Raw genomic sequence first — 14390 nt, 5'->3', positions numbered from 1 at the left:
GCGCCGTGGAGAAACCGGAGAACCTTACCCGTGGTCAGCTTGGTAAGTGGAGGGAGAACATCCGATTCTGCATCCACAACCAGCTCAGGTAAAGTCTGCATTCTCTGTTGAGTCAGAGGTGTGAAGAAATCCCAGTCTGGCATTCGGCTTAAATAAATATATAAAAAAATCCTGAATTGGTGCACGAAAACCCTTGTACGTTGTTTTTATCTCCTTATATCTCTGGTTAGTCTGGTGTCATCATAACAACATAGAAGTGTTATTGATATGGTCTGAGATTCTTACATTATCTCGTTATTTGTCTCGATGCAGGATGTTGATGCCCGGGGGGACCACTGCTCCTTGTGCCATGCTTGATTTCCTTTCATTCAGGGATTGCCGCCGCCTGACTCGACCTGAGTGATTTACTTGACACCCAGGAATCTGTGAACGTGAGGCCCCACCTAGGTTAAACAGTGCCATGACTGCCAAGCATTTGTAGCCCTCCAGCTTTCCTTTGCTTAGCCTAGCACAGACATCGACGGTTGGCCCAACAAGCCATGCCTCTTCAGCTGCCTGATTAACGGCGTCGTCTTAAAGAGCTCTTGTTTATCCTGGAAGGGATTCTAGCCTTCGAGGAGCATCGGGGTTTTGCCAGGCTTCCTCTTGGCCTCAGACAGCAGATGTTCCATCTGTGTTGCCTTGAGGCCTCTGGATCCTCTCCTTCCCAGGCTCGCGCACATAAGCAACCCGTCTGCCCCCTCTCTGCTGCGTAGGCCGTGGAGGTGATGGAGGGCTTGGAGGTGGAAGACATCAGCCCGGCCCTCGAGGCGACCGAGGAGTACTTGCACTGCCTGGATGGCGGTCAAGACGATGGGCAAGTCCGGCCGCCCAAGTTGAAGGAGGTTTCCGCTCTGGACAAGCTGAGCTCCAGTGGGGTATGGGGCTTGCTTACCGGGGAACAGTCGGAGATATCGCCTCGCAACCTAGCCTGGGCCGAGCAGACCTCCTCCTTCAGCGTGCTCGGCCTGAGGAATGGGAAGAGGAACCGAGCCCGCTCTACCAACGATCTGGCGGCCCACGCCAAGGACGGCAACTCCACAAGCACTTCTGGCGGGGGGTTTAAGCGGGGACACAACAGGTCACGCTCGGACGTCAACTATCGAACCTTCACGGATAACGGCGTGCCAGCCGTCGACAAGAACACCCTCAAGAACATGGCATTAAATGACCAAAGGGAAGGTGAGGACTCTGCGTAATTATGTACTTTCAAGGACAACCTGTTAGCAGGACGCTAACAGGATGCATCCTTCATTCCCTTTTACCTCCCATTATCCCCCAACCTCCCATGTTTTGATTGTGTCCCCCCCGCCCCTTCCCCCCGCCCCACTCACACCTGCATTTTGTTATGTCTCCAGGCCTGTTTACTGTCTCTCACCTGCTGCTTGTAACAATTATTCGGCTGCTTTCTCTTTTTATCACCGGCGGAAAAAATTGAGGACGGGCTGCTGGATGGGGCCGAGTTGATTAGGTTTGATTAGCGGTTTCGTCGAGGCGAGCGCCTGGATGTGGTGCGCGTGCACGCGTCCGTTTGTTTGTTTGTATCCGTGTTCATTTGTTTGGGCAAGCCGCAAAATCTGAATTTGAAAGAGATCCTCGACAAAGAAGGTAATAGTAGGATAATGCAATTCTGTGACAAAATGGGCACAATGCTGTGAAAGAGTGAGTCCCAATTACCCCTGATATTAAGAGGATTAGCATACGAGTGAAAAGGCATTAGTCAGCTCGAGGCAAGGCCGGGATGGCAGCCTGGATCCATGGAGAATGCATGGAGTCCTTTTTCCCCAGCGCTGCTGACTGTTCATTAGGGTAATTGCACGGTATGGCGCGGTTCGGCCGTTAATGTAAGCAATGTCACCTTTCTTCAAGGTATTTCGGCGGGGTAGTCCGGTGCTCACTCATTCACATACAATTGATTAATTGCAGCCCTCTGAGAAAACCCGCACTTGTGTCGCTCCGAGCACTTTTCGTTACACCTGCCTGGTAATGCCTGTCACTTCCCATTCCAAATCTGATGTAGTCTAGGCTGGAGAAGGTGGGAGAAAAGAGGGTATGGAGGTAAAGAGGTAAGTAGACGTGAACCGCACGGTACAATGCCCCTTCTTTCCCCAGTGACTGTGACCGAATGGAGCCAGAGCCTGTTTTTGCATTCCCTCCTTGCCTTTCTAATGCTGATGGATCCGTTGATTACCGCAGGAAGGAAAACGACGCTGCAGCGCCCCTCACAACAGTTTTGTTGAAAGAGCTCGGTTACATATATCTTGGTTGCTAACCCTTTTTAATTGGACCCATGGACTGGAACGAAACCCTCTAGAAACGACGGCAATCAATCCTACGATAAACGTCAAAGTTACGGTTGGACGTACTGAAATTTTACCGAAGTGACGTTTATGGTAAGTTTAAACAAATTGAGGCCTACCATGACTGACTTAGACTGAGTTTGGACTTTACAGCTCTGGCTATTAGGCGGTAATACCATGGTACACTGCAGTATTTCCAAAAATGGTATTGGATCGGTATCGGGTATCGACCGATATGCAAAGTTTATGTATCTGGATCGGTATCAGGACTGAAAAAGCCGGATCGGTGCATCCCTAATGCTAACCAGCTTCTCTCTCCTGATTCAGAGCAGTTTGTAATGATCAGATTGACGATTGAACATTTATTGAATGAACTGAACGTTGGGTTTGGTCAATGTTTGGATTTCGAAAGGAGGCAGGATGAGGGAATACCGTATACCGCGGTATTATTTTTGGCGAAAAAGTGGACACCGCCCAACCCGACTGGCTATAGACCGAACATCCACTGGAGGTCCAGTGTAAAAGCTGAAAACAGCGTTTATCGTTGCATCATCTGGGCCCTCTTCTCCTGGCCCACTGATTACAGCCCTTGGGATGTGCTGTGTGGCCGTGCTGGTGGTTTTACCAGGAAGCCGGCAAGTCTGCTTGTTTTAGACCGAGGATCACGTCAGGCTCGTTACAGCAGCGCAATCGAAGCAAGCAGAACGTAGAACGTCCGCTGATTGTGATCTAGCAGCCCTCAAGCAGGACACACTCCATTTGACAGGAACACAATGGAGCGTGCCTGCTGATTTGCATGTTTATTGGTCCAAGTTAATTAATTAATTACATGAACTCGATAAGATGATCAATGACTGTTAATCTTGAATAGAAATTGCTGATTGACCTCAGTCTGGATTATGCCAAGTCCTGCCGCTCAGAGCGCTGGGCTTACTCATGGGCTTACTCACAGGGCGCTTCAGGACTTCACGCCTACTTCCCCCGTCTCTCATTTCGGAGCACAGTGAGTCATATCTGTGTGACTTGATCATCATTTGTATGTACGACAGATCTTTATCCCAGGTTTTAAATGTGACCCCTCGAGGTTTTGCCCACTCAGCGGCACTTTCAACAGGTCTTGTTAAAGTGCCGGCCGACAGAGCCGGCCGACTTGCTAATTGAGTCATGTCAGCAGGCCTCACTTCTTTTTTCTAGCGTGAAATTAATAGTGACCCTCTGAGAAGGGTTCCTTTGAAGCACCGAGAAAGAGAGAAGCCCCACAGCCTCCAGAACAGGATTCCAGAAGGCCGAAGCACAGCAGCCCTCCTGGCACCTGATGATGCCCCCTTAACCGACCCAAATTAGCCGAGCCCCCAGTATCTGTAGTTTATCAGCCTCGAGAGGGAGGGGCCTGCCTATTATGAGCGCTCGGGATGTGGACGGTACAGTTTCGCCTGTTACGTTGGAGATGAGACCCAAGAACAACTTTCGGGCCATTGCTTTGGACCTCTGTCGAGTGTCCGAGAGCCGGGAGCCTTTAGTGCCAGTTCCAAACGTCCACCACGATCCTTAGACTCGAGAGGAAACCTGCCCGTGTGCCCCGGCCGAGGAAGTGTAGGGAAGAAGAAGGGTGCCATGGAGGGAGAGAGGAAGGGAGATAACGGAGAGGGAGGGAGTGTGTGTGAAAGAACCGAGCAGACAGAGGAAGGGCTGAAAAGGAGTGCCCCAGATTAGGGGTCGCTCCTGGGCTGCGGTGTTTGCACAGTGGCCCTGCAAACAATGATGTTTCTTCCTGCTGAGGTCACAGGGAATTCTTGCGAGAGAGCTTTTTGACACGACTCGGCGAGCTGCTATCGCGTAGCAAAAATATCATCCTTCACCAGCCAACGTGAGCATCTGTGTTGTATCATTATCGGAGAGAGGAGTTCCTCAGCGGTGTTCCTCAGCAGCCCGACCAAGAGGAGTCATCCGAAAGTTGGCAGTCTCTGGTGTTTAGCTGAGAAAGTGACCGGGTAGTGACCGGGTAGTGACTGGGTTACAGCTGCACAGGAACCATTTAGGCCTTCTACTGTTGATGTGACATGAGTGTAATTGATGGGAATGTGCCTGGAGGGTGATGCGATTGTTGGTAAGGAAATTGTAGACAAAGTAGTGCTCTGTTGGCAGCTTGCCTTGTCCACCGTCCAGTCCATTCGCCTGGCGATAATCATACATTAGAGTTTCTACCGAAGATGCTTCCAGTAATATGATGTGGGAGCTAGTGAATAATTAATTACAGGGCAACAACTGATCTTTTTTTTTTATTAACTAATTAATCCATCAACTATCAGGCCTTTTCTACTTGCTTTGCACAATCGTCAGTGATTTTCATAACTCTCATTGATGAGTCTACCAGACTGTGACTTGGAAATCGATCAGCATCCGACAGTTTAAAGGTCATATCGGTTCTTCAAATGCAATCTTGAGAACTTCAGGAGCAAGGAAGTACAACCATCCAACGATAAACTCGTATGTAGGCTTAAAGAAGCTCCCCGGCCAAAAACATTGTTCACGTTGGAAGTTTTAGGTGGTAGTAACCTCAGGATCCTTCAGATGGCGCTGCAAATTGATGAACGGGCTTCTGGTGGCGTGTGAGATGAGATTCATCGATTGAGAAGATCTGTGATTCCTGTAGCCTGGTACTCTGGCTCCTCAGGGCCCCCAGTGTAAATATGCAAAGCATGTCTTGTGAAGATCTTCCCGAAGTCCTAAAAGCATCTGCTGGATTTCACCAGTAATGCTCTCCTCTCCATGTAAAATGGGCGGTCCTAAAGGTGGCTCAGGTTTACATCAGCATACCCCTGACCAATCCCTAAAGATTTGTGATATCGCAACTGCAGCTCTCTCTCTCTCTCTCTCAACTTCTGTGTCTCAAGGCTGTGTGCGTTGCCATGGTAACAGAAGCAAATTTTGTTCACCAGTGATGGAGGGCTGTCAGTCATGCGTGTTTATTAGAAAACGTTGCTGAATGCTTCACTATTTCATTTGCAGTCATCTCTCTCTCCCTCTCTCTCTTCCTCACCTTTTGTTTCCCTAGCCAACAAGGAGAGTAGCCCCAGCCTCGTCAAGCAGGGCACGTTGGAGCAGAGGGAGGGTCCGTGGGGCCGCTGGAGTGCCTGCCACGTGGAGCTCACTCCCTGCGAACTGCGCCTCTATAGCCTGGACAGCAGTGGGAACAGGCAATTGTGTGCTGCCCTGTCCCTGTCGCACTGCCAGGGCGTGGGCGCACCGCACCCACAGGATGGCAGAGTGCTGCAGGCCCTCTTCTTCAACAGCACCCGCCTGCAGCTGCGCGCCCCCTGCCAGTGGGAGGCGCTGGAGTGGCGTCGGCTCCTCTGGGAGCGCGTCCTGGCCGCCCGTCCGCCCCACGGTCAGGGGGAACCTCCTGCACCTCGCGAGCCTGATCCAGATTCGGCCACCCCGCGTCCTCTCATCCGTCCCACGGCCCTTCCCCTGTTCACCCAGCGATGTGCCGATGTCCTTAAGGCCGGCCTCCTGTATCAGCTCAGTGACCTCAACAACTGGAGCGCCTTCACCTTTGTACTCAGTCGCACCCAGCTGCAGGCCTTCCCCACTGAAGGCAGAGGCCCCGTCCATGAACCGGTGCTCAAGTACCCTCTGGCTTCCTGCCTAGCTGTGCAGCGGGATGAGGCAGATGGTGGCAACTGTGCCCGCTTCCAGGTAGGGATGGGCATGTTTGCTTGGCATGTACATCGTGTGTCCAAAACTTTGTAGACACCTGCTTGTCCAGTGTTTCCTCCCAAATTTCCTGCCTTACCAGACTTGACTCCTGGGGGTGGGGGCAACTACGGCATTAATCTAGAGTAATGGTTAACATTGCCTATCCCTGCATCCAGGCCATCTTCCCCGATGAGGTGCTTCGTCTACGGGCAGAGAGTGAAGCCAAGGCCCAGGATTGGGTGGAGGCCCTGCGCACGGCTGTGGCTGCCAAGAGGCCACAAGGAGAGAGCAGCCATCAGCTAGCTCCCCCGGGAGTGCTGATGAGGAGCAAGCCGACACGAGAGCGCTGGCAGAAGGAGGCCCACAGGGCTAAACGGCAGTCCGTCACTACCAGCTTCCTTAGCATCCTCACCTGCTTGGCTGTGGAGAAGGGCCTGACTGCCCAGAGCTTCAGATGTGCAGGTTAGTAGTATTTATTTGGCTTATTTTTCAGGCTGCCTCATAGGTGGGTTCTTGAAGTACCTGGGTTCTTCATGTATAAAGGTACTGAGGTTGTTCCTCAAGTACACCTTTCAGCAATGGAAGATGTGCTGTTCCATTTGGTTAGTGCAGATTGTCGAGGTTGGAACTGGTACAGCCGGGGGGGAAGGGAACTGACAAGAAGGTGAGTAGGACCAGTCACAGTCAGGGGGAGGTCTCAACTAATGCAAAGGTGGTCAGGACCAATCACAAGGTTGGGATTAGGCCCAGTTGGAGTCAGGGAGAGATCTCAAAACTAACAGGAAGGTGACTAGGACCAATGGCACTCTAGAGGAGGTCTCAGAATTAACAAGTAGGGGATTAGGACCAGTCACAGTCAGGGGGAGGTCTCAGAACTAATGCGAAGGTGGTCAGGACCAATCACAGGCAGGGGGAGGTCGTGGCATTAATGAGGTTGGGATTAGGACCAGTTGCAGTCAGGGAGAGATCTCAAAACTAACAGGAAGGTGACTAGGACAAATGGCACTCTGGAGGAGGTCTCAGAATTAACGAGTAGGGGATTAGGACCAGTCACAGTCAGGGGGAGGTCTCAGAACTAATGAGAAGGTGGTCAGGACCAATCACAGTCAGGGGGAGGTCTCAGAACTCATGCGAAGGTAGTCAGGACCAATCACAGGCAGGGGGAGGTCGTGGGATTAACAAGGTTGGGATTAGGACCAGTTGCAGTCAGGGAGAGATCTCAAAACTAACAGGAAGGTGACTAGGACCAGTGGCACTCTGGAGGAGGTCTCAGAATTAACGAGTAGGGGATTAGGACCAGTCACAGTCAGGGGGAGGTCTCAGAACTAATGAGAAGGTATTTAGGACCAGTCACAGTCAAGGGGAGGTCTCCGAACGAATGCAAATGTGGTCAGGACCAATGGCACTCTGGAGGAGGTCTCAGAATGAACAAGTAGGGGATTAGGACCGATCACGGTCAGGGGGAGGCCCCCACTGCATCGCTCCACGCTTGTACATTGCAGTTGTCTTATCAGGTCGTCCCAGCCAGTTGCTTGACCTGTGAAGCCCTCAAGAACTTTTCCATTGTTTCACCCCCCCCATGACATCACTGAGCACCATGCCTTTTTAACTTTGGTCAACCGAGGCGGCGCACACCACCAAGGCCGCGCCAAATGCTTTTTCTATTACGCAAACAATCGAGCATCCGCCTTACAAAGCCGGCGGTGAATCCTCACTGCTGGTCTGTAATTTGCCAAATGACCGCTGTCCCACCACGTCCCACCACCCCCTGACTCTCCATACGCTGCTTGTTTTTGTTTATGTTTTCCTTCACGTCAGCGCGGCCTTATTCATAGCCTTCTGCTGTCCGCCTGCGGTAGCGGCGGTTGGCTCTGTTGTGGCGAGCTTCAAAAGGTTAGGTGGACCCCGGGGACGCGAGGGCTTTCCCCCTTTAACTCGGGATTCAGATATTGGAGTATTGGGACGTAGGTTTGACTCCGTTTTGGTACCATTTGAGTCTTGAGTGGTACCTTCAACCCTGGTGGAGTTTCCACCTTCCTCCGAAAACGGTACAAATCCTTCTTGCTTGTCCCAACTGGGTACCGTCTTTAAATGCAGGGGATTTCAAAAGCCTTACCAAACAAGGGGAGCAGGCACCTGACGATAATTGGCCCCCAGTCTAAAGCAGCACTTGGAGAATCAAAGGGGCCCTGGATGCTCCGATCAGTTTGGAGCCTAATTGTTTGATTCGTCGATTCAGGGCTTTTTTTTTGTGTGGTGAATGAGAGGTGTCGGTGTAGAGGAAAAAGAAGAACAGTTGGATACTAGTCTGTTCTATCATGAATACTCTCCCTCTCTCTCTCTCTCTCTCTCTCTCTCTCTCTCTCTCTCTCTCTCTGCCTTCATTCTTTCTCCCTTGTCCTTCTCCCGCTCACATTCTGCTCCCTTGCTTGCACGCTCCTTTGTTCCTTTCTTCTCCAGGCGTCTCATTAAGCGTCCACCTTCCTCTTTCCCTTCCAATCTTATTTGATGTGCTTTCTCCCTTCCTCTGCTCTTTTAAACTTCTTGGGCAGTCGCACCACTTTCCATGCGGGATGGTGTTTTCGGGGACTTTCACTGAGCATGGTGTCTTTCAAGTGAGAGTTGAGGAATTGAGGACGAGCAGGGCTTTCGTGGTGTCCTCTGTTATTAGTGCCTCTTCAGAAGCTGTTTGGGACGGTAAATGGTGCAGGGTGCGGGGTGCAATTTGCGCAGCGTCCTGTAATGCAGGCTTGTTTCAAATCGCCCGAAAAGGGCTGGTAACCCTAATGTGGATACACTAAGAGGTGTGTCCCGAATATGTCTGTCCATATAGTCATTGAATTGAGGTCTTACATCCAACCCTATTGCTACAGGTGTATAAAATCAAGCTCCTAGCTGTGCAGTCTGCTAGGGATGGGCGAAATAACGGTATTTTATCTAAATCGTGCAAATATAAGCGAGCATATCGTGGGTGTCCACAGTGCTTCAATAACACTGACCAACTGGACATTGGGGTCTAAATCACTGTACTCAGTATGGGACAGTATTTGAACAGCAGTTTCTAAGAATCTCACTATTGCTGCATTTTGTCTGCATGTCAAAAGATTGTGATTAATATTGCATCTTTAAAGATCATGATGTTTCATTTTTTTTTACCATATCGCCCACACCTACAGTCTGTATCTTCCATACATTAGTGAGAGAGTGGGAGTGGGTTCCAAAGAGCTCTAAAGAGGTTCTGTATGTAACACAAGAAGAAGTCAGCTGGTGAAATTTGATCATTTCCTCCCTCCTAGATCTTCCTCCATCAGCTGTGAGTGCTGTTATTATTGAACAGTGGAAGAGTTTAGGAGGAACAGCTCACAGAGAGCAGCTCAGTGTCCACCGAGTGTCTGTCAGACCACGTAAAGTTACAGAGCGGGGTCAGAGCAGAGTGCAGAAAAGCCTCCAACTGACTCCGTAACTGCAGACCAGTCACTTATTGAGCTGTTGGTGATGTATGTGCTAGTGTTGCTGTGTTCTGATACTGTACCGGGCCGAGTGATGTGCTCTCGGTACCCAGTAGTACTGAGGTCATTCGGTCGGTACCCTTAAAAGCACCAACCCTACTGCACCAACGAAAGATAGGCCATGCAGCCCGTGCGCCCTGACGACCTCGTCCCTCGACCTTTTTGCTCGTTTCCACAGCATCATGCACAGCTTCCATTTGTCTCCACTCTCCCCCTCTGTCTCTCGCCCTTTCTCTCTCTTTAGGAAAGCTGCCAGTGTCCTCCCGTTCGACTGCCTGCGTTTTGTTGTCAGTCACTCTGGCGGCGAAGGGGGAGTCGGGGGCACGGCTGTTGTGTTACAGTTTAATCGTTTTTCCCTAAACAAATATCCCTGGCCTCCGAGGAGCTGTCAGGAGGATTATCCAAGTGGACGGGGGTGGTGGTGGTTGACTGAAGAGAGTTGCTGCGGGAGAGTGAGGGGACGCTGCTGTTTCAGGGATGGACGTGGAGGACAATGGCCTCAGTGAGGGGTTTAGGGGGAGGGACTGAAAGGTAGTGATGGTTGTTTCCACTGATAGCAGGGGGCGGGGGGTCTGGGGGGTCTCCAGTTTTGTCTTATAACTGTTGCATTCTCTCTGCTGTCTTGGGCTTTGATTGAGCACCACTCGCCCCCCTCCCTTTCCCAGCTAACCCTGCTTGCCCCCAATTTGTTAGCACCCACAAAAGGTTGCACTGTTGCCGCGGTTGGGGGTTGAGGGCTGAAAGGAGGACGGGCATCATTTGCTTTTCTGGGACTCGAAGGTTCGCGTAGATGGGGGTCTGTGTAGGGGGGGGTGTAAGACAAATGCAACAAAAACAGGTTACTTGTTCTCCTCCTCTCTCTTGTCCTGGCACGGTCCTGAAGATTGGAGACGCTGTACAAATGTGTACTTTTCATTCCACCGTCTGTCGTCTTCGCTTCTTCCGAATTTTTTGGGACGGGTCCTCATTGTTCCCTTTTTTTTATTTATTTATATATTTTTAAATGCACCCTGTTCACAGTGCTCAGTCCAAGGGTTAGTTGGACTAAATCACTTGGAATCCTGGTAGCGTCTCTTTTGTGCAGACCAGCCGAGGCATTCGCTTAAATTGACAGCAATGGGAACACCCAGGTGCGATCTCAACCAGGACAGGCCTTCAGGGAAGTCCTAAGGATCTCTTTGACCATGTGTCTAGAGTGCAACGGACTGACACCCTCCACTTTTTATTAATTAAATATATATATTCAGATATTATTTGAATATTGGAATTATTTACCCAACCCCCCACACACATAAGATTGTAAATTGCAGCCAATAACCCAACCCACTCCTCAGTTCTTCCAGAGTTCAGCAATCCCGGTAGGGTGAGGACTGACCCATGCCTCGTCCCAAACATACCACCTGATACCACCGCCACCAGCCCCTGGGCAACCAACACGCTAAGGGGAAAGTTATGGGGAAGCCCTAAGACAGCGTTTTTAATAATTTAGCACCATATGGTGGACTAACTAAACCCACAAGGCCACGTCTTCTTTCCTTACAGTTTCACTGCAGTAGGGCCTTACTTTACAGCCAGTGCAGCGGTTCTATCAAAGCGTCCATTGTGTGACGACTGCCTGTTGCTCGTCTCACATCAAAACCCCACTGACCAGCGTTTAATGAGCAATCTTTATTCAAATAATTATGTCGGCAGAGGGTTGGAGGGCCACGTGCACTGTCTGTTTGAAGCTCTGCAGACCCTTTGACCTCTACACACACAAACCCACACACACACACACACTCTCACACAAATGAACATATCCTTTTCTCAAGCCTTATCACATAGTTTGCTTGAACCCGGTCTTTCTGCTCGGGCTTTTCACACAACCCTGAAGAAGGACCCTGTAGAGGGGCACAAGGACAGTAGATCAAATGGGACGGTTACAGCTGTAGACGGGACAATGGAGCCGAGCTCGGGAGCTAGTGGAAGGCACGGGGTCAGGTGGGGGCTTAGGAACCACTGTTTACATCAAAAAGATGGCCAATGCCTCACGCACACACACACACACACACACACCACGTACAACCTCATGCTCGCCCATGGTTCACATCTTTTTCTGGAGTGGGTGTCCGCTTGAATAAGGACATCAAAGCGACCGTCCTGTTGTCTTTACTCCGGCGGTGCCGCAAAGCATTGTCCCCCCCCCCACCCCCTTCAATCCCTCCCCGCGGCTTCTTTGCCACGCTGGCTGGGCGGTTGAAAGCGTCGTGAGACCTCAATCAAAGTGCAACAGAGAGAGACCCCCTCTAGCAAGGACCGTGCACCTCCTCGGAGGCTGGGCACGCCTATTCTGCCGAAATCCATTGTACGCCCGGCACCTACAAGTGCCGAGTAGGCACCATTTTTGTGTTTGGGCTGTTGTTGGACTTAAAAGTGCTCCTGAAGTGAGCACATCAAACACCTTAACTTTCCCACACCCCCGGGTTTGCCCCTGCCATTTTGCATGTTGCTCTTGAGTCTGTAGGGATGTCCCAGAGAGTTGGGCTTCCTCATGTTTTGGTAGGGGGTTGGCGGATGGTCCTCCATTCCCCCTCCATTCCTCCGGACATCTGCAGACATGCCGAACTTGCAGTTAGGGCTCTCCTCCAAGCATGTTTAGCTGTCAGGTGACTTTGAGGAAATTGGCGGTTGGCTGGCTTCATTTGACTGGGTGTACATGCTAGCCTTTCTACAACAGCTTTTGAAAGGTGGGTATAGTTGTTATTGCTAGCAAACCAAGCGCCGGGGGTCCAAGCACCAGTAAAAAAAAAAAAAACACACAATGGGTTTAAGGGAGTTTCATTCCCTTCCACTCTGTAGAATCGAAGCCAGAACTGTCCGCCATGTTGTCAAACTGGCAACTAGAGTCTGGGCAGTAGAGACCAGAGGGCGGAGCCAGACTCCTCTGGATCTTTCCCTTTTTATCCGGTAAGTGTATGCTCTACAACTCAGCTCCTCCATGTACTGAACAGAAAGGGTGCCATGCAGGTCCTGCAAGCGACCGGCATCCGTCAATCACTTCATTCCCCAGAGTTTTCCAAATTGGTCAATAATAGCTTGGGAAAAACGAACAGTACAATTTAGCCATTGGAGATGGGAGGATTTTCAGTTTAGAGGAGGAAAAAATTTGATGGAAATGGGCAGGGCTGTTTGGCCATTTAAAAACATATGGAGATGGGCGGAGCTACACATTGCACGTTTATATATGTGTGTGTATGTGTACACTTATTGGTACAGCAGTAGCGTTCCCAGCTGCACCGATTGAACTGGTGAAAGTTAAGCTGTGCACAAGACGCTGAAGCTGTGGTCAGTCCCTTCCCAGAAGTGACACACATTCTGGGCACTGTATCTACCCGTGGACTGTGTCCATGAAGGCCGCTTTGGGAGTCTCAGTCTAAAAACTCAGGAGTACCTTCAGAAACCCTGTATACTCTACTCTGCAGAACCTGACCAGCTAATAAGGAAACTCAAGGCCAATAATCTTGGCCTCTTGACAGTGTGGCAGGTGAACTGGCTAGTATGGGAGTGATGGACTTGCAATGGACTTCTGTCCTGTCCAGAGGGATTTCTGCCTTGCGCCTAGCAAGTCCAGGTAGGCTCCAGAATCACGGTGACCCTGACCAGGAGGAAGCTGATAAGAAAATGAATGAATAAGAGTGTTTCTCTCAATATTGACCAGTATTCAGGGTCAGTTAGGCCCCAAACAGACCTATATGTGGATTGATTGGCTGGAACAGCAAGGATTTCAATGAAGGAAACCAACCCCCTATGACATTCTTCTTGGAATTCTTGGAATTCTCTGCTTATTATATCTCAAGTAGCTCTACTATATTTGTTTACATATGATCACACACCACGATCAGCCATAACATTAGAAACACCAGCCTAATATTGAGTAGATCCCCCTGATTGTTCCAGCATGGACGTCTCATAGATTTGGTGTCTGGCCCCAAGCCTTTAGCAGCAGCAGCAGCTCCTTTAAGTCCTGAATGTTGCAAGGTAGGGCGTCCACGAATCACATCAGGCAGTCTTGGGTGCAGTTGTCCTTTTTTTTTTTTTTTTTTTTGGAGTACTAGGTACTGGTAGGTACTGACCACTGCATACCGGGAACACCCCACAAGACCTGATGCCCAGTCGATGCCCCAGAACATCACAGGTTGGTCCTTGTCTTCTCAGATTCTTACACTTGACCATTTGTCCTGCCTCAACACCACCTTCATCACCTTCAAGAACTGACCGTTCACCTGCTGCCTGATCTGTAGAGCCACCCCTTGACTCACCCCTTGAGGAGCCGCTGTAGATGACGTCAGGATTTCACTACATCTGATGCTAATGTTAGGGCTGATTGGTGGCACTGAAATGGGAATTGTAGGTTGATCTGATTCTGTCATTGCTGGCAGTAGTTGTGCCTTCCAAGGGTTAAAGCTCCTGAACCGTCTCTGTTTACGTTACGTCGCAGAGCTCATGCCTAAAGCAAAATCTTTCTTAATAATAGTTTTCCCAACAAGTGGCCATGAAGAGCGGTACTGCGATGTGCTATTTTTGGAAGGGGGTGGTATTCGTGGGTTCTTGCTGCACATGTACGTTGATTACAGGGCAGCCGTGACACACGACACCCCGCTGTGCGGCCTGTGGCTCGGCCCGACTATCAGCCACCCATCAGCGGTAGAGCGAGCGAAGGAGGTGGGGGATGGGGGACACCAGCTCTGCCTTTTTATAGTCTGGGGTCCCTGCCCCTGAAAACCTCAGGTTTACTTTGGCACTGAAGAGCAGTGCATGATGCTAGCTTTCGGCCTGAGCTAGAACAACCCATTACGTATCGGTT

General features: G+C 50.5%; 1 protein-coding gene across 2 annotated transcripts in view; it reads left to right on the top strand.

Annotated features, from left to right (window-relative positions):
- The window catches only part of plekhm3 (pleckstrin homology domain containing, family M, member 3), a 44315-nt gene that overhangs the window by 2042 nt on the left and 27883 nt on the right, over positions 1-14390 (top strand). Inside the window, exons 2-4 of one of the 2 annotated variants that reach the window (XM_072686613.1) lie at positions 313-1221; positions 5395-6038; positions 6215-6500. In XM_072686613.1, the coding sequence (XP_072542714.1) occupies positions 768-1221; positions 5395-6038; positions 6215-6500 (1384 nt within the window). In that variant the 5' untranslated portion in view covers positions 313-767. Of the gene's footprint in view, positions 1-312; positions 1222-3193; positions 3343-5394; positions 6039-6214; positions 6501-14390 lie in introns of those variants that run through there. The other variant, XM_072686614.1, reaches the window with a different exon arrangement.

Source organism: Salminus brasiliensis, chromosome 8 (genome assembly GCF_030463535.1).
Source record: "Salminus brasiliensis chromosome 8, fSalBra1.hap2, whole genome shotgun sequence".
Taxonomy (NCBI): Eukaryota; Metazoa; Chordata; class Actinopteri; order Characiformes; family Bryconidae; genus Salminus; species Salminus brasiliensis.
This window is presented reverse-complemented; position numbering and strand designations above follow the sequence as displayed.